Source organism: Leptopilina boulardi, unplaced genomic scaffold, assembly GCF_019393585.1.
Source record: "Leptopilina boulardi isolate dan_hultmark-lab unplaced genomic scaffold, ZJU_Lbou_2.1 LbouV2_333, whole genome shotgun sequence".
In the NCBI taxonomy this organism is placed as follows: domain Eukaryota; kingdom Metazoa; phylum Arthropoda; class Insecta; order Hymenoptera; family Figitidae; genus Leptopilina; species Leptopilina boulardi.
In genome coordinates this window covers 555,461-580,736 of record NW_026137900.1, presented here as the reverse complement: position 1 = coordinate 580,736, position 25,276 = coordinate 555,461, and the positions used below count along the sequence as shown (strand labels likewise).

At 28.7% G+C, this 25,276-nt stretch overlaps 1 protein-coding gene across 6 annotated transcripts in view; it reads right to left on the bottom strand.

The window, feature by feature from the left end:
* Positions 1-25,276, bottom strand: part of LOC127285527 (tyrosine-protein phosphatase 99A) — a 408,337-nt gene that overhangs the window by 316,866 nt on the left and 66,195 nt on the right. For all 6 annotated transcript variants that reach the window (XM_051311615.1, XM_051311616.1, XM_051311617.1 and 3 more), the window contains exon 2: positions 14,694-14,996. In XM_051311615.1, the coding sequence (XP_051167572.1) occupies positions 14,694-14,996 (303 nt within the window). The remainder of the gene's footprint in view (positions 1-14,693; positions 14,997-25,276) is intronic.

Here is a 25,276-nt window from a genome sequence, read left to right as displayed (position 1 = left end):
TGTCTCTCTTACTCTCCTCGGGGTAGTTCTAACTCTCATGGACCCAAAGTATATGCAGCACTACCACCCCTCCCCACCTTGAGAGAAAGGGTTGGTTGCTCCTGGCCGACTTGATAAATGCACCGGCACTTCCGCACAGACGAGTGGACCGCGTGGAATGCGCACGACCCGAATTTATGCTAAATTAATTAAATCCTTATCCCTCTGCCGAGTCTGCGTGCCAAGTTCCGAAAAATTACCCGCTACGGATGGAAATCTACCTTGATTAAAATGCGTCTACTTTTCTTTCTCACTCTCTCTCATTGACTAGAACTAACATATTTTTTCTCCTCATAAGAGTAAAAAATAAAAGACATAAAAAAAACTAGCAGAGATCTATTTTCACACTGCCAACTTCAAGTTGGAGAGTATTGTGCGAGAGAAGAAAAGAGTCGTTGTGGTTCAAAAAAAAAAAAAAAAAAAAAAAAAACCTAGTGCCAAGGCATGAATAACGATATTTTTTGCCGTTACCACAAACTTTTTTTGTCACTCGAGCTAAAAATTGGGACTAAAAAAAAAGAAATAGAAGAACAAACGAAGCAAAAACAGCAGCGATTTTTTTGTTTACTTGTTAGGAAATATTGTAACTTTTTCAATGGACATTGTTTACATTATCTACTAAAAACTACTGTTACAAAAATAAAACAATTCTCTCTAAATATAAATTAAGAAAAATTTTAACTAACAAATTAGTGATTTATTTTTGTTTTTGAATTAGTAAAATTTAATTAATAGTAAATCAAAAAAATGTTTACTACGTAATTAGTAAAATTTAACTAATTCAAAAGCAAAAAGACTAATCCAAATTAGTTAAAATTTTTTACCAATTCAAAAGAGAGTTTTAAAGCACTTTGTTTTAAAAATACTTTTTTATTCATCGAAATTTCAAAGTTCCAATTATTTATAAATTAATAATAAACATATTAAAATCTTTCTCAAACTAAATTTTTTCTATGTAACATATCTGCTCAATAAAAATTTCATAAATTACACATTAATATTCTAACCCCCTACAGAGACAGTGAGGGACACAAAAATCTGTTCGTCGTGTGAAAATTGAAGTTATTTGTGGAAACGAGACGCAAGTCTTAAAAGATTGTTAAAAAGCAGTAAAAAAAACTTGTTAAAAAAAGTAGTAAACTATCTAATACTCTCGTAAAATCTTAAACTGTGACCATTTCTATAATATAAAAACAAACTCTCCTCCAAAAGCCTATTTTACGAGCAAAAAAAAAAAAGAAGAAAATTTAATTAACTTTTACATATATACATATAGAGAAAATTTTTCATCGATGGATGTAAAATAACAAAATTTATGCCATTTTAAAATTACACATTTTATAGAGACTCTTTTATAAGACTTATAGTTTCTAAAAAAAAAAAACCCCGTTTCATTTTATTAAAAGTTTTAAAAAAAATATATAATAATATTTTTACTTCATTTCTCAAATATGAATTTTAATTTCTAATTTTTTTGCGAAAAATCTCAATCTCAACAATACTTTGACCTAGAATCGAAAACTAGTTTTTGAAGAGCATTTTCTCAAAGAATTGTTTCGCATAATATCATCAAGAGTGATATAAGCGAACGATTCGCAGTCGACGAATGCGAATGGATTCAAATTCGCTTGATTTCCAGAACGATTTGGAAGTCGATGCCAGAGTACCGTTAACAAGCATGCTTTCTGCGTCACCGAGTCAAGAGAGAGAGAGAGAGAGGAGCAAAGAGGTTTGATCGCAAATCCGCACACTGCGAGAACGTGCAAAGATTTCCTATATCTACATCTCTCGTTGGATGTTATCCTCGTGCAAGAATAATCGTCGTCATCGTGGCCCTCTTTAGATACGGTGTGATTCTGCCAACTTCTAACTTGCTTCCTGCATATTCGGTCATGCATATGAATGAAAGTGTTTTCCTACGCGCGACGTATAAATGGGGATAAAGAAAAAAAAATCGTTAAACGACTCGCGTTTATTCATACGCCCCACTGTCGACAACAATATTCCCTCCCTCCTACCAAACTCGCAGGCGGTACGCGGCAAATTATAATTTCAGTTCCTGTTTACGAATCGTATCCGTCAACGTCTTTCAAATGAAATTCGTGCATCATACACACGACGACAACTTTTTCTTTAGTCTTCACTCAATCAATGTACACGAAAAAAATTCATCCTTTTTTTCAACAATGCTTAAAAAAAAGAATTTCTTCTTCCTTTACTTTTAATATTTTTAATTGTAATTTTTTTATAGCCTTTTATTTTAAATTTTAATTTAACTTTTTATACCGAAATTACACAAAAATTTTTTATTTATAAAGCGTAATTTTAATTAGACGAATTTTTATTCAACAAAATTTATTCACGATAAATATTTTATTTAAATTTATTTTATAAAAATTATGTCTGACCAATACTGATTTTTACTACTGAAACAATTACACACTGAAATAAAATATTTGATTCAAATATTCGATTATTTGACTATTATCAAATAAATATTTACTTAAACTATATAATTTTTATTTAAGTCAATTAAATGGTATTTATGTTTTAATTACAAAAAATAATATTGGTTCAAAAAAAAAAATTATTTAAATCAAATAAAAATTATTTTGTTCAAGTAAATATTTATTTGATAATAGTCAAGTAACTGATTATTTGAAGAAAATAATTTTTTTTTTTTTTTCAGTGAAAGAATATAAAATAAAAATGATGCCTATATTCTTAAATTAAGAATATCGTTCACAATTCCTAAATGAAAACGTATTTTCATCAAATGATAAAAATATATTTTAATTCCATGCTAATTAAAAAAAGCATGATAAAAAGTATGGGAAAAATGACAATTTCATTTTCTTTTTTTCCAAGTTTCATATGTCTATATTTAAACATTTCTATATGTCTATACAGAAATCGTTAATTTATCTCAATGAAACGCTACTTTCATTCGCGATAATGACTGAATGAATAATTTCGAGATTCCTCATGTTGACAGCGAAATTCCCATTAATTTAAAAGAGTACCAATTAATTATATATATCTGAAACTTTATTCAAAACTCGAGTTTTATTATATAATCTATTTATAATTTCTGTCTAAATTTAAAGTTATTTAAAAAAAAAAAGAACTTTATTATTTTAAATAAAAAAATTTGTAAATAAAATTTTTTTTTAAATTTAAATTAAATATTATTTAAATAATTTTAAATATTAAAAAAGTATATAAATAAATATAATAATAAATAAATAATAATAAATATTATATATTTTTTAAAAATATTTTTCTTTCAATAATATAGATTCTTCTAAAACTTGTTAATAATTTAATTTATTTATTTAATAATTTTTTGAATAATTATTCTAATATGCAATAAGAAAATATCTACAATTCTGGGAATATATTAATGATATTGGGAGTTATTTAATGTTGTCTCTATAAAGATTAATCCACCTGCGCACGTTTCGCTAAAGCTGTATATAGTATATATTATTCCTCGTCGTATATTATTCGAGCTCATAATTTATGCTAGTATTCAAATCATGTTACGCAAAGTGCACATAGACATCCTGAGCTCCAGGTTAAATTGAATAGGTAATCAAACTAGAATACATAAACAACTGCAAAATCAGCAAAGCAACTTAAATATCTAATTTCATTTCGAATCATCGTGTTCTTAAAAAAAAAAAAAAAATTCTTATTTAAGTTTTCGTCAAATTAACATTGTTTTAATGTTCATTGAATTCGATATTAGAGATATTATTAAATGAGACTGTTAATTATTATTATTATAATTGCTCTAGGCAATAATTTATATAATATAAATTACAATTAACTATTAATAGATCATTTATAGCGCACACAGAATAAATATAGTGGCATTTTTTTTGGTGTCAGTAGTAAAAGGCATTTTTAGTCAGACAACAGTTTTTTTGGACAAGTCATCAAAGCATAATTTAGTCGAACTTTACGAAATTTTTATAAATTTAGTACAATTAGTAAAAATCAGTTTCAATCAGACAAATAGTATTTTTTTCTATCCAGTAGTAAAAATCAAGTTTATGTCAGAAATTCGAGTAAAAACTTTTACGATTTCACTATTATAGTAGTAAAATCATAATTTAGTCAAACTTTACAAATTCTTATAAATTTGGTGTCAGTAGTAAAAATCAATTTCAGTCATACTAACAAATTTTTGTATTTTTGTACCAATAGTAAAATCCTCATTTAGTCAGAGTTTATAAATTTTTATAAGGTAGGAAATAATTGTTTCAGTCTTTTTTGTTCAAGTACTAAAAGCATAAAATAGTCAGACTACAAAATTCTTATAAATTTGGTATCAGTAGTAAAAGTCAACTTCAGTCACACTAACAAATTGTATTTTTTCTACTAGTAGTAAAAATTAATTTTAATCAGACCTATAGGAGTAGAAACTTATGTAATTTTACCCACAGTAGTAAAATCTTAATTTAGTCAGACTTGACAAATTCCTATAAGGTATACAAAAATAAACAGTTTCAGTCGGAAAAAACTGTTTAATTCCATAGAATTTTAGTATCAGTAAAAATTCCCATAATTTTAATATCAGTAGTAATAGACGATTTCAGTCAGACAAAATCTTTTCATTTATAAATTTCTCATTAGTAGTAAAAGAAAATTGAAGACAATATATAAAAAATAAAAAAAAAATATTTTTATCCATAAATTATACTCGAAATAAAAACAAAAAATTATCCAAAAACCCAAAAGAAACACGTAAATTTGTTTTCCAACTGATAGGATTTGTACATTGTGCAAATGTTGACAGTGAATTTCGTGAAATTTCGGTTCTTGTCACGTGAGATGTCGTTTGATTAATAGATGTCGTGCAACGCACATGTGTATAGACATAGGCTGGAACAGATAGGAGCCAATGCTTCAGCTTATGCTTCGATTCTGCACCTGTGGGTTTGTAACTGGCTATCGTAAACAAGAAGATGTGAGAATGACATTAATTCTACGTCGACAGTGTACTTTACGTGTTCCACTGTTTACGATCTTCCAGTCGTGCGTCACTTTTGTAAACAAATTAAAATCAATGAAGTGCGGTTAAATTGTTTTCCAAACGCGTTCCATTATTATTTAATCATAATAAAATTTCAAAATATATTATCATAATAATTAATTTAAATGCCCTTTTACTAAATTAATATATCCGCTCTCATATTATTTGTATATATATCGTGAGAAATAACAAATTTATTAACTGATGATAAATAAAAATCCTTTTAAATATTTAATTAACATTAAAACTTTAAATATAGTTTTCAATTCTAAAATTATAATGAAAAAGAAATTTATTCTAGTACTGATTAACAGGAAATGTAAATTGTATTTTCAGACATTTTGATATTAAATTTTCACGAATTTAATCTGTCCATAAAATGTCAAAACAATTTCAAGCTTTTTGTAGAACACAATAAGATATTAATGTTAGACAGGAAAAAAAGAAGTTTTGTTTCAAGCCCGAAAAGAAGCTAGTTTCAATATGGAACACAAACTAGACCGAATATAGTTTCTAACTCGCTCTTACTTTAAGCCTACTGTAGGGGCTAACAATAAGCTGCCTTTCGAAATAGAAAGTAGCTTATTTTTATAAACCATTATTTGTGATTGATATTAGTTATCAATTACTTTCTAATCAAAATTAAAAATTAGACTATGCTCGGAGTAAGAAATTTTTTTTCCTGTGTACAGTTATAAAAAAAAAAATTAGTTTATAAACTAATGAATAATTTAATCGAAAGCTATAGTGTAAAAAAAATTTATTATTTTTCAAAAATTATTATAATAGAAAATTTATTATCACGTTTTTGTAATTCCAATTGATAGAAATAAAATTTGTTCAATCTATTTTATATTATCATATTAAAAGGTTTGTTTCATCTATACATTTACATTGTTAGGTGAAATTGCGCACTGAAACTTGGAAACTAGAAGAATCGTATTTACAATTGAGATGGGCAATAATAGTAGAAAACACAAAATGTAATACGTGTAAGAATTTTTCAGCATTGTCATCGAATTTTTCAGATTACCTCGATCTGAGTAATGTTTGTCGATGGAAATAACGTTTCGCGCGTTGTTGTGTATTCCCATCGAATCACAGCGCGTTATGGGTTTAGTAGTGAACGTTGCAGTTGTTGAAGAAGATATCATGAACCTTTCACACTATGAACAAGTCTATCTACGTACAAGAAGAACAGGGAAAATCGATACTCTTCGAGCCAAAATTCAACGCTCTATTTTCAGATATTATATATACCCATCACTATTAATTCTTTATATATATGTATATAATAATTAATATACATTTATTAATTATTAATAACATCTGAAACTTGATAAAACTATCGTAACCTATTCTAATTGAAGTTTAAATTCCAAATTCTCGTGTAAAAATTGCCCTACAAAGGCCCTAGTAGGGAATAAAACGCTACGCCTCATCAGGGGCGAATTAGGGCCACACTAATCAGGGCCACATTAGGCGCGGCGTTTCATTCCCCAATCTCGGCCATGGCAAAATTTATATTCACATGTTCTTTTAAAATTCGATTATTTTTCACAGAAAATAGAAATAACTTTTCTAAATAAAATAAAAAGGAGGAAATATAGTGAATGAATAATTAAGAGTATAAAAGAGCATGAAAAGAAAACAAAAAATTTCTAAAACTATATTTTAAGGTTTGAAAGGCTCTCTCTCTCTCAAGTTTGAAAAAAAAAAAAAGCCAAGCGCATTAAGCAAACCCTCTCTCTTTCTCTGTGTCGAGAGCTTTGAGTGTAGCACGCAGTACTAGCGACATTTATCGTCAGACAGCGTTGGAAACTTTGTATTGTACCCAAGCAATGTCTGACTGCGATTGCCACTTCTATACACTTTTGTTGACAAATCTTAGCTTTAAAGTACACAATGCTTCCGCAGAAAACTCCTCGAAAATATTATTATATATTTTTTTTTTTTAAACAAATTTCTCATAAAAATTAAATTGCACTATTTAAAAAAAAAATTTATATTCGGGGCAAAAAAGCGGAAGTTTAAAAAAAGAATTAAAAAAAAAAAAAAATGAGGAAAGAAATTGAAACAAGCATTTTGAAACAAAAATGAGATAAATCTGTGCTCTTCCAGTATTGAGTTATAGAAAAGGGCTTTAGATGAAAAGACGCATCAGGATTACGGTCGTTATAGGGCGTTGGTGGGAAAAATAAAAAGATTTATTTTCGCCGATGTCTGTTATAACCAGGGCCCTTTGAAGATTAACGACCGTAGAGTACCGACGGCCGTTTATGTTCAGGTCCATCCTCCATCGCACTTTCTCTATTTTTCTCTTATTCCACTATTCTCTCCTTATCTGTCCCCACTCTCTAATTCTCCTTCGTTTCTCATTCTCATTCTCTCTCTCTCTCTTTCTAGTTTTGTTCTATCTTCTTTCAATTTCATTCTTTCTCGTAAAGCAGCACATTCGCTTGAATTCAACATCGGCCATTCCAGTGGAAAACGCAGTTATCTTTCCCGCTACGACACGAAGAGGAAACTAGAAAAGAGGGAGAAAGACAAGGCAAACCCAATAGAAATAAAGAAGCTCGGAATAGCGCTAGGCAAGAAAAAAAAATAGTAAACCAGGAACCATTGTCTTTCTCTCTACGTATTCAACGCTCGTCTATACCTGCTTTGTACCCTTTTAGTCTCTTATTCTTTCAACCGCGAAGGTATTCTCATTTTTTTTTCACAAAAAGGAAATCCGGGGACTAAAAAAAAAAGATACATATATATGAGAAATAAGTTTATATATATATATATAAGATGGAAGGAAATCTGCACAAGAGATATAAACCAGTGACTCAATTTGACGCTTCTATGAAGATTCTATTCTTCTAAGGAATCAGCATGCTTTCAGTCGATGGGATTCACGGATTCCCGTCAAAAGCGATGTCTTCCGGGTAAGGACAATGCAGTTAAGATGCAAAGCTGAAATCTACGCTAAGTTCCCTTGAAAGCTTGACTCAAAACCCTCCCCTCCCTTGTGAGCTTATGGACTTTGGTGGGGCCTATGGTAATCAAAAGGACGCGCGCACACCGGACAAAACATGAAGCTTGAGTCAATTTTCCAGAACATCTCAAACTTCAACTCTCCGCACTGGCACAATAGTTATGCATCCTTTGTTCTCCTCCATAGTCTAGGAACAAACTCATCGCCAAGATTTGAATATATAATTGCATTGCTACTCTCTCTCTCTCTCTCTCTAAGACTAGATATCAAATATTTTCCCAATTTATAATAATATATTTATAAGAAATTTCATCTTCCTGATAATTGTAAAAAATTTTAAAAATACTTACACTCTAAATTTGAATCAGTGAATTTCACTGCTAACCAGTTCACAGAAAATTAAAAGGCATTAAAATAAGCTGCAACGCTTATTATTTTAATCCAATTTTACTTATTTTAATACCAAAATGTATTAAAATAAGTAAAATTGGATTAAAATAATAAGCGTTGCAGCTTATTTTAATGCCTTTTAATTTTCTGTGTTATAAATATACCAAACCAGTGAAATTTCACTGAGTGGTTCAGTGAAATTTCACTGGTTTGGTATACTTATAACTGATTAGCAGAGAAATTCACTGATTCAAATTTAGAGAGTAAAAAAACAGCAATTAATAAACAAACCATTTTCTTAAAAAAAAAGTTGTTTACTTCTCAAAAAAAAGAAGAACTAAAGAAATAAATAATTCGATTAACCGAATCATGTCTTAAAATTTCGGATGCTCCTGACACGTCATGCTTTTCCGGAGGGTGAAAATATATGGATGAAATAAAACCATTGAAACAGCTTTTTCTCCCCCTCCACCTCTTTTCTCTTTTGTAACGGCAACCAACTTTAAAAAGTTTTTACATCCCTCTCTCTCTCTCTTTTCTTCTCTTTTATTTTTCCAACTATATACAATTTACTGAGATTCACAAGTTTGAGGTATATTTCAAGTTTTGTTAATATCTTTGTTAGAAATACTCGTTATACAACAATGTCAGACTAAATTCTATAATTACACAAAAGAAAACTTGTCTCTTATTTGTAACAAAGCTTTTTGTTATATATTATTTACGCAAAAGAATATTATATATACCAAAAAACAATGAGCTTTTTAAGCGCAATTACTCATACTACTTTAAATATATTATTTACCTGCAATTTTAATCTTTTCTTTCTTTTTCACAAAAAATGATTACAATTAAATTTAGTAAAAATAAAATTAAATATCTTATCAAATTAAAAGATAAATATTTTTTTTTCAATAACAATATCTGAGGAAAATAAACTTTTGTTACTACTGAAAAAAATAGTATTGAATCAAGAAAACCCATTTACTTGTCCATATTTGATTCAATATTGTCTTGTTCCATAAATATTTTACTATATTTTAAGTAAATTTTCTTGAACTAAGAAAATTTACAACAACAACCGTAGCAACCGTTTCCATGACAACCGTTTTCATAGTAATTGTTTTCATAGCAACTGTTTCCATGACAACCGTTCACAGAAAATTAAAAGGCATTAAAATAAGCTGCAACGCTTATTATTTTAAGTCAATTTTGCTTATTTTAATCCATTTTGGTATTAAAATAAGCAAAATTGGATTAAAATAATAAGCGTTGCAGCTTATTTTAATACCATATAATTTTCAGTGTTACCATGGGAACCGTTTCTATAGGTCCTTAGCAACCATTACTATGGCAACCGTTCTCATGGCAAACGTTATCATGGTAAACCATTTTTTATTATATACAAACTAATTTTTAACCTACATTTGAAAACAAAAGAAAGAAAAAAAAGATCTGAATTTTAAAAGACACGAAACCGAAACCAGGGAGAGTTGGTCCAATCAAAAAATGCGTCATACATTTTTGGTTTAAAACTAAAATTTTTGGTGGTATTGTTAGAACACAAACACATAAATATTTGAAAAAGCAACGAACTCATTAGTCAAACGCTTTCCACACACACACCTACATGCATATATATATATTTCGTGCCTATAGTGTGTTGAATCCGCACGTATTTGCAGCTCTTACCCTCTCAGTAGCAAACACTCTCGTTGAAGCATTCGAGCAAAAACATCATTGCTATGGATGGATGAATTCAAAAGCAAGACCAAGTCTCGACGGATTGGTTTCGAATACGAGGAATTTCAAGAGAAATGTTGCGAGCACGTATGAAAGACATCTCAGTATCATACCTTTGAATAAAATGTTCCTTCAACAAACTCTAAAGAAGATTCTTGAATCGCAAATGAGAGAGGGTAGTTATAAGCAAATTGCAAACAATTTCCACTGAATGCTAACAAGAAATTATTACCTCTATATAGATTGCATATTTATATTCATGTACACACACACACACATTTCTATGTATTCAAATTGTTCAACCGTTAACCACAAGATATACAAATTCTTATTAAAATGAATAAAAGCACATCTCATAATTATCTTATATATGCATATTAAATTACACTCCATATAAATTGAATCAAGTTTTTTTTTTTAAATGTAGAAAATATTTCATTTAAAATAATTAATTCAATTATTCTATTTATAATTTAAAAAGCAGCACTAAAAGTGTTATTTACAAGGAGAAAAATTCAAAAAAAAAAGTTATTTTTACTACTTCTAAATTCTATAAACTTTTAGCAATTTTTTCGAAATTCTGTCAACTTTTTCTCCGAAAATAATAAAAAAATACTATATTTCAAAAATAATTTTTACTGTTTCCGAAGTAATTTTTTTCTATTTCCATAGCAAAAGTTGAGAGAGATTTTATTCAAAAATAAACATTTAAATAAATCCGGTATACTTCAACAACACACATGGAAAACATTTTTCTCAAGAACCTTATAAAATTTATCCACCTCAAAAAAAAAAAAATTCAAAAACTTAAAAGTCAACCATAAAGCTCACAGGGCTAAACGAATCGTTTTAAATTTACACAATGTACATCTCCTTGGTCGCATTATGTAAATTTTGAAAAGTTCCCCAACACGATTAAGTGTCCGTGATTGCTCTCAAGTTTTTCAACAAACCCTCCCTCCCCCCCTTTTTCCAGCGTGCGCGAAGAACTTGACACGAGAAGGTGCACGCGAGACTGAATTGAAACGCGATGTTAGGTTCCAAAAGTCTATATGTGTCTCGCGAAAGTAAGTTCGTTCTTGACGTTGTGAGCCTGGGGCGAATTTAAATCAGGTACAAATGCTTAAAGCAAACATACTGGATAACTCAGTTTTAAAATAAAATGTTATAGAAGAGGTCGAGACGCTAGTGTACCGTAATAGGATAGTTAGGCAGAAAGAGAGAGAGAAAGCTTAAAAACCCCTCTCTTTTTCACGAAGCTTGTATAAACTTTACAAACTTTTTTAGTAAACTAGTTCGCGGAACACAAAATGCGGAGCGACGCTTTTATACAGTGAATGAGCCAAAGCGTGACCATTCTTGAATAGAATTTACATTTGTTATATTTTACAATATATATTCTACTATAATTTTTTCCACAATCAATAATCAAAATCTTCTTCATGAGTTCATAATTCTGTATCTATTCACTTTTCTTTAAAAAAAAAAAAGAAAAAAAGAAATATATATATATACTGTATTTCTTCAATTCGAAAAATAATGATCGAGTTTCAATAGAATGTCATGTCGGAAATTCCTTCGGTAAGAAGACATTGTATCGAGACGTATTCTCGTTATATTATATGACGTCAAAATAAAAATAATGATTGTCACAAAGAAAAATTTTTATACCATTTCAAAAAGTAATAGAGTCTTGTAAAACAAGAAAAAACACATTTTATGTGAGATAATATGTTAGAATATAAATTTTTTTTTTTTTACTGATAAAAATATAATCATTATTGATAAAAACTGATTTTCTCTACTCTCTAAAGAATTAGTAAAAATTTTAACTTATTTTTTATTACTGATTCACTTTTTGCTTTTGAATTAGTTAAATTTTACTAATACAAAAAGAAAAAAGAATCTCTAATTCAAATTAGATAAAATTTTTACTAATTTATTTTCAGAGAGTACTGATGTCAAAAAACAAAAAATTAAAAACGTCTGACAAAAATTGACTTTTACTACTGTTACAAAAATTACAATAATTCGAAATATTTGTGTCTGAATAATACTGACTTTCACTACTAATATCAAAGTTACACGAATTTTAAAAATTGCATCTAACAAAAACTAATTTTCACTACTGTCACCAAAAAAAATTTAAAACATTCATTCATTCTTCAATTTAAACCTAATTAGAACTGATATATTTTCTCTAAATTAAAAATTTTTCAAGTAAATAAAACAGAACTGGAACTTATATCGAAAAGCAAATGCACTAAATAAATATTTATATTCTCTGGAAAGCTAGAAAACGCGATATTTTGACAAATATTTACTCCTCCAAGGGTAGAATTTCTTTCTCGGTACTGCATATTTACAACTCCATGGAAATTGAAAAGTTGTCAATGTCGATGAAAATGTAAAAGAAAATTTTTCGAAATCGTCTGAATTTTCAGTTCACAAAAAAATAAAAAAAAAAAAAACCTTTTTTCACGCACTCGTACACTCGGGAATTATTATCAGACCATACTTTTTTTTTATAACTAAAAAACAATTTTTAAACGTGAAAAAAATATAGACTAAATTTTTTTTTCATTTATAGAAAGCTGATAAAAAAAACAGTGACAACTAAATAAAAAGATTCTATTTTTTCCAATTTTATCAAACTTTCAAAAAAATAAAAACAAAAAAACAATTTTATATTTTTCACATTTCATTTTTTATTTATAAAACCAAATTTATTATCTAATAATTACCAAGAGTAGTAGTATATAAAATAATAAATCTTGACTAATGATCGTGAAATAAACATTACGATTATGTTACATGTCACTATATGCAGAATTCAACTGTGTGAAATGTCAAGGCAGAGGGAGATGTTTGTTCAGAACATTCAATGACTTCATCCTTTGGGAACTTTACGATAATGATCAAAGTCTGATTGTCTGAAACTATTAACTGCCACGGTAGGTGGCGCTTACGTTAAAACTTTCGATCTAAAGACACTAGAAAGAACTAGTGGAGGAGGATGAGGGGGGGGGGGGCAACGGCGATGGGATAGATTAGACAGACGTTACCCCTCAGTTGAAATCTTTAAAGTTCAATAAAGTGAAATTCTGCCTGTAAAATGTAAACCCCCCCCCCACAGAATATAACGACAATAAAATTCATTCATTCATATTTAAGAAAAACAAAAATTCATTTAAAAATTACAAATACTACATAACATTATTCACTATTTATTAATTTTCTAAAATTTCTTTCCTTTTTAATTTTCACAACTGAAAATAAGTTACAACGGATGTTTACCTATAAAAGGTAATTTAAAAAGGAGGGATTTATGTAGTTAGATTGTGTTTAAAAATAAACTGAACTTCATTTGTCTCAACTCTAACAACTCATTCAAAAAAAAAGAAAAAAAAGAAAACTTAATACAAAGCTTATTTAAAAAGCAGAAATGTAAAGCGGATAAAAAAGTTTCTCTTTTTTCTCTTCATTATTTTCAACAATTACAGAAGGAGAACAATTATTATTGAATATTATTATTACAATTATTACTTTTTAATTAGTTTTTTCAATGTACAAATTGAATATTAACCCCTTCGCTGTCAATCGTTTGTAGGCCCAAAACGGTAAAAAAAAAGTTTCCAAAAAAAATTTATATCATCATATTAAAGGTTTTTGGGATCGCTGAATCCGAATTTGAGTTCAGATTTTAAAAATTCAAAATGGTGGACCCAATATGTCGGAAAAATTGAAAATTGATTCGATTCGTTCAAAAATCGGTACTCGGGGGTTTTCGGGGTCGCTGAATCCAAATTTAATGTCAGATTTTTAAAAATTCAAAATGGCGGACCCAATATGGCGGAAAATTTTTAAGTTGATTCGATTCGTTCAAAATTTGGTACTCGGGGGTTTTTTGGGTCGCTAAATCCAAATTTGATGTCAGATTTAAAAAAATTTTAATGGCGGACCCAATATGGCCACATAATACAGCGGACATTTAAAATTGATTCGATTCGTTTAAAATTCGATACTTAGGGGTTTTTTGAGTCGCCAAATCCAAATCTGACCTCAAATTTGGATTCAGCGACCCTAAAAACCCCCGAGTACCCAATTTTGAACGAATCGAATCAATTTTCAATTTTTCCATCATATTGGGTCCGCCATTTTGAATTTTTTAATTCTGACCTCAAATTCGGATTCAGCGACCCCGAAAATGTTAGTATACACATTGACACTCAAAGGTGGCACGACTTTTTTTTTGGACATATATGGGTCATCGACAGTCAAGGGGTCAAGAATTAATTTCTTAATAACTACAAATTAATTAAATTTTATAACCAAAGGCCCCAATACAAAGATTTATTATTATTTTTTATTTATTAAAAATCGAAAAAGAATTTCATCTTTTCTTATTTATTATAATTGAAAACAAATCAAATAATAATTGTTTTTTTGGAAATAAATATAAAAAAGTGTATGCAAAAAAAAACGTTATGTCCTTACCTTGTACGATGATCCTCAATATAGTTTCCGGTGTTTTGCGGTTATTCACAACACACTGATAGTCCCCGCTGTCAGTCGATGCCACAGGATGAAACAGTAGAGAGAAGTTTTTTGGAAAAAACGAGACACGATCACGATGATTTGAGACCGTTGTACTACTACTGCTGTATTCAACTATTAACACACTATTCGCACGCCATTCCAACGTTGATATGAGAGACTGTTCCGTCACACCGGGACAATCTAATGTCACGTTTTTTCCCGCCTCGACAATGATCTCTCTTATCGGCGGATTCGTCACATCTAAAAAAGAAAAGAAAAATTTCATTAATTTTATTTTTTAAATAGAAAAAAATAAATTCTAACCTTATTTATTAATCATTTTTTTTGTTTTTGTTTAATAAAAAATATAAATCAAAATTGTAATGTCAATTAAAATTTAAGAACAATTTACATGTTTTTATATATATATATATCATGTTTATTAATTTATTTACACAATAAACAATTGATTGGAAAACAAATTTAAATGATGTGTGATTGATAATTATTAAATATGAAATTTATTCATCGTATTTGGAAAAACAAATTAAAATCGACAAAATGAAAATAATTAGTAAATTTGTAAAATATAGAAATGATGACAAATGTGAATATGATGCGTTGAATCATTATCAGACTAATTAGTCAAGCTTCGTTCAATAAAGTGTATATATATATACTGATTGATTGAAAATGTCACGATAGTATAATTACTTGTCAGCAGACACTTAATATAGAGACAATGAGAAATAACTCTAATTATAGGACAACGTTAATACTCCTCATTATTTTCGAATTGTATATTAGAGGTAAAATCACATATATAGAAGTCGAACATTCATGTTTCCAGATGATATTAATTGTCTATTGATGTTACAATTCTACAACAATATGAGCATAACATGTAATTCTCCTATACGCTTATAAATGTTTTAAAGCAAAATTCTCATCAAAGTGTGTAACATAATAAATGTTATCGACAATGAGAATCACAATATATATATATATATATATATATATATATACTAAAGCACACAAATCCGTATCATCTATTGAAATCAGTAACAATCAACTTTTCATGAATATGATTAACTTTGAAATGGGTGAAACAAATGGAAAAATATGTACATAATCGATAGTTATACAATATGAAAGAGAATTGTTAACAAAGCATAAAATCATTGTGTTGATTAAAATTGTTGCCGCACTTTATACAATTGATGTAATTTCAAAATTTCTGTTTCATTTCATTAAACAAAATATATATACTTTAGACAATAGAATTAACAATGTATTCTATCGATATTTCATTTAACAGAATTTAATTCAATCGATTTTCAAAATTTATATAAAAAAAAAAACTAATAAATAATAAAAAAAAATAATAATACGTTCACTTGATATGAAAATAATAAAAAAAAATGAAAAAATCGGTCTGACTATGACTGCTTTTTACTACTTAAAAAAAATAAGACTTTATTAAAATGTTTAATATTATTGCGGTTTTTTCTATCAGTAGAACAAGCGAGTTTCAGTCAAACAAAATTTAAAAATACTTGTAATTTTGTTCTTAGTAACACATGACAATTTTAGTCAGACAAAATTCAAATCAATAGCAAAATTCAATTTCAATTCCATCAAATTTTTATAAACTTTATATATTGGAAAAAGAACACAATTTATATTAGAGTAGTTTTCCTATTCTTGTAATTTTATCACTAGTAGTAAAAAACATTTTCTTACAGAAAATACTTTTTTATTTTCTAAAATTCTCTAAAGTAAATTCTTCTTCACCTCACCCTTTGTTTAAAATTTTTAAATATATCTCTATAATAAAAAATATATATTTTTTAAAGCAAAAAAAAAAACAACGAAATTGACGTTTCAAAAGAAATAATTGTTTGTGTCCGAGTTGAAATAAGAAAATACCTAGTTACGTTTGGAATTGAAGAATACTTTGTCTACTTGAATGGAAACAGCCTCGGGGGAGTAGAGCGTTTTATAACCTTTTTTCTATTTCCTGTAAAAGAGATGTTTTGCTGAGAAAAATGTTGTCCTGGGTTTTTCTGTATCTAAGTGCGCTGCCGTAATAGGGAAAGATTCGAGGGACTAGCTTTTTCTTTCTGTACCTAGAAAACGATCCAGTGTATTGAAACGTGAAAAAGAAAGCACTAAGGCACGGAAAACCACTTAGGATTTACGTAGGAAAGGTGGTAGGGGCGGAGGGGGGGGGGGATGGAGAGGGTTGTGTGGGTTGTGAACCAAATAACCAACTTTTCTCAAGACGCAACTTTACGGAGAAAACATCGTGCAAAAATAACTATTTAAATGAAGCGCAAAATTTACTGAAATGAACCTCGTAATTGAATCATCACTTGAGGTTATATATTTCTGTCAAAAAAATTTTTAAATTATAAATGTAAAATACTTTTTATTAGTCAAGTGGAGAATTTCGTTAAAATTGTTATTAATTTAAAAATGATTTGTATTTTAAATACATCCGACTAAAATTGACATTCACTACTGGTACCTAAAGTAAACACAAATTTTAAACGTCTGACTGAAGTTGTTTTTTACTACTGATATCAAAGTGTCTGACTATATCTGACTTAAACTACTGAAACTAAAATTACCAATTTCTTAAATTTTGCACCCAGAGAAATGATTTATTTGAATTAAATGAAATATATTTGAGTTAAATAAACGTATATTTGAATCGAATAAATTTTTTTTTTCAGTGTATTCATATTTTGAATCATAATAATCGTAATTATTTTAGCAAATATAATATAGCACTGGAATGCACAAAACGGTGTTAATGAACCGTCGAATAAAAAGCTGCTAAAATATTACTTTAAGCGCTCATTCAGAAATTCATTTGTTTTGACGCTCTCTTTCTCTCTCGTTCTCGTTCAGGAAAATGAAAGTTGTGGTGAAAAGTGAGTGAATAGGCAAAAAGGTGAGCCGTAGGGAAAGGAGGAGGGGATGTGTATGTTGCAGGGATGAGTAAAGGAAAGAGGTACTTTATTCATGCCGCCCGCGGCAACTTAACCCATGGGAATCGAACCACAAACTAGTTAAACTAGTACACTTGGTGCTGCATGATTCTTGTACAGAAGGAATTGAAATGTAAAAGTCCATGTTCAAATGAGGATAGAGTTGAAAGTTACTGGCAGAATCACCGATGAAAACAGTTGCAAAAGTTTAGATACATTATTTACTTTCTACCATGACGTACAACTTTTTGAATTCAAATACAAATTTTCCAAAAATTCGTTTACATATATCATTTCTGTATTTGCTTTTTTCTTTTGTCAGTATAAAAGAAATTGTTTCGAACAATTTTTAAATTGTTTTCAAATTAATAAAGAAAAATTATTTAAAATTTCGTATAAAATTTTTGTATTAATCTTTAGAAAAGATAATTTTCTTTTACTATTTCTCGAAAATACTATTTGAAATCTACTTAGTTTTATAATTTTTTTTTTTTATATATACCTAATGAAAAAGGCTTAGTTTTACAATTGAGAGAATTATTTCGATTTAGCTTTATCTCATTCGTTCCTCTGTTCATTTCATTGTACATGTTACTCCTTTTGTAAATGGTGTTTTAATTAGAGAGAGAAAGAGGGAAAAAGAGAGTGAGCTAGAGATAGTAATACCTCTAATTATACCTTTTCATTACTCAATCCTCGTTCAGCGCACACACACACATACTGTTCATTCAATCTCCACCCGATTACATTTCTACTTTTGTCTCAAAGGTGCATTTTCAAAAAGTCACTTTCACTATATATTCCTTCAAGCCAAGAGAATACGAGGCAGCAAATCCCTCCTTTTCACTGAAATGAACTCACTCACTCCCTCTCTCTCTCTCTCTTTCCTCGCAATGAGTTGAAGACGAGGATAATTTAAGCAATTTTTCTTATGGGACTTAAAGCCTGACGTCTGCTAAAATTTATCCCTTAGGTTAACTCGAGATCCGCCAATCAGATTCCACAAGTCTGGGTTTACTATAGGATCTTACTTTAATCGAAGATGCTGAGAATTGTTCTACTTTTTTTTCGAAAAAAGAAAATAATTTTTACAAAAAGGAAATTTAACTTGTTTTTAATTACGTTTTGGGAAAATAAATCAGGGGATCGATTAGGCAATTTCATTTTCACTTGCAATCTTACACTTTCACTTCTACTTGCAACAATCCATTTCCACTTTCACTTTCACTCTCACTTTCACTCTCACTTTCACTCTCACTTTCACTCTCACTTTCACTCTCACTTTCACCATTCTAGTTCCTTTTCAACTATTCCACTTAAACTTTCATAATTCCGTTTCCACTTTCGGAAAAATCAAATAGTGAAAGTGAAAGTGGAATGTTGAAACTATAAGGATGGAAGTGAAAAGATGAAAGTCAAATCTAAAAAAGCGATTTGCAATTACATTTCTACTCTCTTTCTCTCTCTCTATACATAAATCATGAGGGAATTTGTGGGATAAAAAGAAAGGAGAAAATTTGGTTTTAGTTTCCTCAGAAATTAGGTGTATCAACATTTTCTGAGTAAGATTGAGCTTAGACTCTGTGAGAAAATGGCTCAAATGGGGGGTTGTTTCCTAGAGTACTATTCGGTAATATCGGGCGCCAGTCAATGGTCTGGAAACGGATAAGAACGAAATCACTGTGGCCTCCCATCCTTATATAACATTCCACGGGTACAATAATCGCACCTTCAGGACTAATCGCAAAGATAGGGAACAGAAACTACAGGGGGCATTGTCTCTCTCTCTCTCTCTCTCTCAAGCCCATTGCAATTTGTTCGTCCCATAAAAATTAGATAGATTTTTTTTTCTTCTCTCAAGTTCAATTTCACTAAATATAATCAAAAAGAATTGTTAAAAAATAATTAAACAAAAACCTAAAAAAATAATATAATTTCACATATTTCTCTTAAATTATTTTTATACTCTACAATTTTTTTATAATGAAATATAAATCAAATTCAATTCAAATTAAATTTAAATTCAATTCAAATTAAATTCAATAAAATAAAATTCTTCAAAGCAAATAAAAAATTATTAAAAAAAATTAAAAAATTAAAAATTATTAAAATTGTTTTTTCTATAAGTACATTCATCTAAAATAGAATGGAATTGTCATTGATAGTAAACTTTAATTATATTTGAGAAGAAGGAACATATAAGCAACAAAAGATTCGTTGGGTCTGGAGAATTTCCGAGACTTAAAACTATGAGATTATTTGCAAGCAGTAGACCTCGAAATGCGATTACCAAAGCAGATGTTTATAACACTTAAGTGGAGGAGTAATGTGAAAGAGAGTGATAGAAACAAAACCGTGCAGTAGAAATTATTCACAAAACACTTTACTAATATCCTCGCTAAAGATATATAAACATATACAATAGTTATAGAATTTCATTACGCAAGAAATGATAAAATAAATTGAATAAAATTTTTCTATATAAAAATATAATTTTCAAAATATTTGTTTCTACTTAATTTTTTTTTTTTTTTTTTTTCATTGAGAATAGTCATTGGATATTGTGAATTGTTCATGGGATTTTGAGAATCTCGATTTCAATAGAATGCCTGACTGAGAAGGGGCATTAGTAATCGTCCTCCCGTTGTTCATTAAATTCTCATTCTAAAGCGTCTGCCAGTACGCGCGCCTACTACTGGCTGATTTAAAATTGAATTCCAAAGCGGAAATCCTCTTCTCGGGAACACGTCCGTCGATCGCTATTGCCGACCTCATTCAACTTAGGTGTATAATGCACTCTATATATCACATCCTATTCTTATTGAAGGTACCAAATATATATATATATATATACACACACACCTATATATGATTGTATGTCACGTGTGTTCTCTTTACGCGTCTCACGTACATTGCTGGTTCATCGGACAGCTCGCCAAACAGCCTTCAGGCTGCTGAAGTTATTTTTCTACTCGCTAGCCTCGAATATCAGAAAAGGGGTATGGTTTTTCTTTTTTTTTTTTCTTGAGGAAGGGGTAAATACGAGTGGAGAAATGTCCACTTTTAGACTTGCACTTTATGCACGTATGAATACAAACGCGTGATCCGAATTCTATGATCATTTTCCTTCGGTTTAGAATCGCCGCAAAATTACTATAAAATCACCTCTCGCAAAACTGATTTCCCGCTCGATCTATCGGCAACTTTACCAAAATTCAACATCTTCAAAATGTACACTATTGATTGGATTCCCAATTTTGATTATCGCACGGATAAGAAAAGCGTATTTGAACTTTCTATATGAATATTTGGTAACATTTGAGTTTCCGCTTCACGTACCCAATTATACCAATTATATATGATGCTTTTCAATTTCCGCAATAATTTTTATTTAATTTCTTTTTTAATTTTATTTTCCTCTTTTTTTTCTATTTTTGTTTTTCAATGAGAAATATTTTCCCAATTTTGCAAACAATTAGGAAATAATAATTTCTCTTTAAATTTATAATAGAAAACCATTGAAGTTACAATATTTGTTTATAGTCATACTTCCGTGTAAAGAAGGACAATTTCATTTAGCCATGTTTTAAACACGTAATATCTTTGGCATTAATTTCCAATTCATTAGAGAAAAATTAACATAACTTCTGCAATTTTTGTATCAGTTTTCAGTTTTGTTAAAAGCGAAATTTCTATAATTCTGATAAAAAAAATCAATGAATTAGATGAACAAAAACAATAGACATTCTTTTTTGAAACATTAAAGATAGTGAATTAAATTTTATTTCACTTTCATTTTAGTGAATTATTTCCATAATAATGATCTATATGAAAAGAGAAATATCACAAGTCAATTTGATCCTGTGGTTACAGAATTAGTGAAATGATAGAGATAGATCTCAATTTTCAAAAAAGAAACGATTGAAAAAGCCGGGCACAAAATTTACTTCACAGTCTAAATTGAATTTCTTCTCCTTTTTCTCCTTCTTCTTCTTGTTCCTTCTTCTAGGCAAGCTTCTGGTTGCAGGCGAATACGCTGTAAATTAATTTACGCAAATCTTCCGCGGCATGAATTTTTCCAACAGTAATTTCCCTAGAAGCCACGCTCTGCAGGAGTGTTCGGTCGCTCGCGGAGGCAGGTCGTTACCACGGTAATTACCTTTTCTACCTTCGGTCTACCCTGTCTTTTTGTCTCATAACCAAGTAACTATCTTAATTGCTTATGCTCTCTAGATCTGGATACAGCCGCGACGTAACCTGCTCTTACCACAGACACTTTCTATACCCTAACACATACATACACTATCCTCCATTTCTCTCTCTCTCTCTCTCTTCAAAGATTAAAATATTTTATATTTCCCATTCTCAACTAAAACATATGATAAATGCTTTCAATTTCGTTTTTTAAACAAAGATAACAGCCTAATTTTTTTTTTTACTAATGAAATATTGCAACTCTCTAAATCTGAATTAGTTAAAAATAACTAATTAATAGTAGAATCTTACTAATTCAAAAAGCAAAAAGTGAGTCACTAATAATTAGTAAAAACTTACTAATTCAAATAGTTATTTTGGTTTAACTAATTCAATTAGTAACTTTTTAATGCTGCTCCCAGGGGCGCAAATTACTAATTGATTAGTTAAAACTACTAATTATTTACTAATTCATTAGTCATTATACAATTTTAACGCCAAATCGTAAATAATCAATAAAAATTTATCAACTTATTCATACTAAAATTTTAAATTTTAAAAGTCGAGTTTCAAAGATAAAATTTTTCGCATGTAGTTTCTTCATGATTGTATAAAAAATATTTTATTTTTAAAAGTCAGTTTTCATGGGTTAAATTGATAAAATTTATTGGCAAAATTCATATAAAAATTTTTACGTTCTGGTGGTTCATTTGATATATTATTTCCGATTTTTTTTTGAGTAAAGATTTTATTAAAATTTTCACTTTATAGTAATTTATTAATTTACTTAAAGACAGTTTAGATACACATACATAGTTACTTTTGGTGAAATAAAATTAATAAAAAAATTTTAACGGTTAGTTTATATCAAAAAATTTTTTGAAAAATAAATAATTTCAAAAGTAATATTTAAAGCACCAAACAAAATATTTTGAACATAGTACAAGCTATAGTATCACATAATACTAAAAAAAACAAAAAAATATTTTTAAAAAAAACCCATGGAAGATGACATACGTCATGAAAATAATAGAGGTTACGTTCAACTGACTAATTCATTTAGTAACTCGGGTGTAATAACTAATAGAATTAGTTAATTTGATTACTATTTTAAATTAGTAATGTTCAAATACTAATTTTTTACTATTTTATTAGTAAAACTTCCAAAAATAACTAATTCATTAGTTAAAATTTAATTTACTAAATGAATTAGTTAATTTTTTACTAATTCAGATTTAGAGAGAAGAATAACAACCTAATTTTTTTTTACTAATGAAATATTACAAGAATTTTGAATAAAAATGAATTTTTTCATAATCGAAATATCTTTCAAATGTGGGTCACTAGGTTAAAATCGACTAGAATAAGTGAATTTGAAAAAAAAAATTCCTTTTAAAGAAATTATATATTTTGCCAAGCAGGACATAAAGTTAATGCATAGTTTAAAGGTAGAAATCCCCCCTATAATTTCTGCGTTATACACGCAAACGAGAACTCTAGTGCAGAGGGAAATGCAAATGGTGAAATTATCCCCGTATTTATTAATATTTCATACTGATTCAATAGTTACAAATCGCAAAAGCCGAAGTAGAGATAATCATACACTCGATATATATATATATACACGAGGCTCTAGAAATTCATTCATGTCCCCCTCTTATTTCAAGGAAAATATTATAATTTAAAAAAAATTCTTCAACAATCTTTTTTTCAAAGAAACTCAATTCAAAAATATGGAAAAATATAAAATTTTATTTTATCATTATATAATATAATATTAATAATATGTAACCGTGTACAATTTTAATATATATATATATATTAATAAATAATATAAATTTACTATTATTGATTATTATTAATAATATATATATATATATAAAATATATTTATAAACGAATGAATATAATTTTATTTTATTTTTTTAATAGAAATTTCCCCTTTGAAAAAATTATTCAAGTGTAATGATTATTTCCACAATCTTTTTTTCCATTATTTTTATTTCCAACATTTATTAAATTATATATATATATGATTTAATTAGAAAATGATCCACTTTTTCGAGTTTCGAAACATTGTGGCAATTTAGAAGAATAAAACTTTTTTTTTCCCTGGACAGCCATTATATAGACAGCATCAAAGATTTCGGGGCAAACTGTATTTACCGGTGGACAAAGTTTAAGCCATCAGTTCATCATCTTTCGATAAACCTGGCTCACCGATAATCTCTCTGGAAGCAGTGCTTCGTGATAGTTTGAAATAGAACTCCTCTTCTACAGTATATATATATATATAAGTTCACAAACATTAAAGTCTCTATTATTAAAATCGTAAAAATGTGACGACCTTTTCTCTCTATGAATTGAGAGATTCGGAAAAAAATGTCATCAGTATTTTTAACGACGCGATAATTGGCGCAATAGCTCTTTTTTTTCATCACAAAGATATTTCAAAGTTCCGTGAGTTCCAATCACGACCATTAGCCTTTAAAGTGCTATCATACGTGAAACGAGAAAGAAAATGAATTGAAAAAAAAGAAAAATGCCTTTCGACAAATAATGAGACACGGCAATTTTTTCTATTACATTTGATTTGACAGAGATTCAAAGAAATTCTAACATTTTCAATGAAATATTTTATAGAAATTTTTTTTTTTTTTTAATATGTATAAGGAAGGAAATTTTTTTTTTTAGTTTTAATAAAGAAAGCTACAAGATGTTTGTTAATAAGGAGCAAATTTGCCGAAAATAATTCAAGTAAACTTTGTGTAATTAACAGTTTATGAGATATAAATTCTTCCCCTAAACTGAGGAATTTTAATCTCGACAGTTTTAATCCCTTAATTCATGAGAAATTTCCCCTTGATATGCTTCCCAACTCCACACATTCTCCAGGGATGAAATTTGTTCTCGGAGTTTAAACTCTAAATTGTAAATTTTGATTGGTAAGTTAGTGTATTTTATATTATGAAAAGATACTAATTCAGGTAAAATAAAAAAAGAAATTTAGTAAATTTAGTTTTTTTAATTTTGTTGTTGATTTTTTAAAAATTCACCAACATATATATATAATAAAATAGAAGAGAACAGACCGCGTCTCAAAATTGGTATCAAAGGAGTAAGGAAGCCGCCATGGGAAATTTCGTCACGTGTAGTGTCATTCTTTTGCTGCATTAAGGAGAAAAATGTTCAAGTTCCAGCATCCGGAGCCTTTCAATCCATCCGCTTTATATCTCCTTTTTCTTTCACATTTCAGACACATATATATATATATATATATACACATAGTGAATTCTCGCCTTACGCCAGCTTGCTTGATGCGAAAAATCTCAAAGGTCATCGGATATTATAC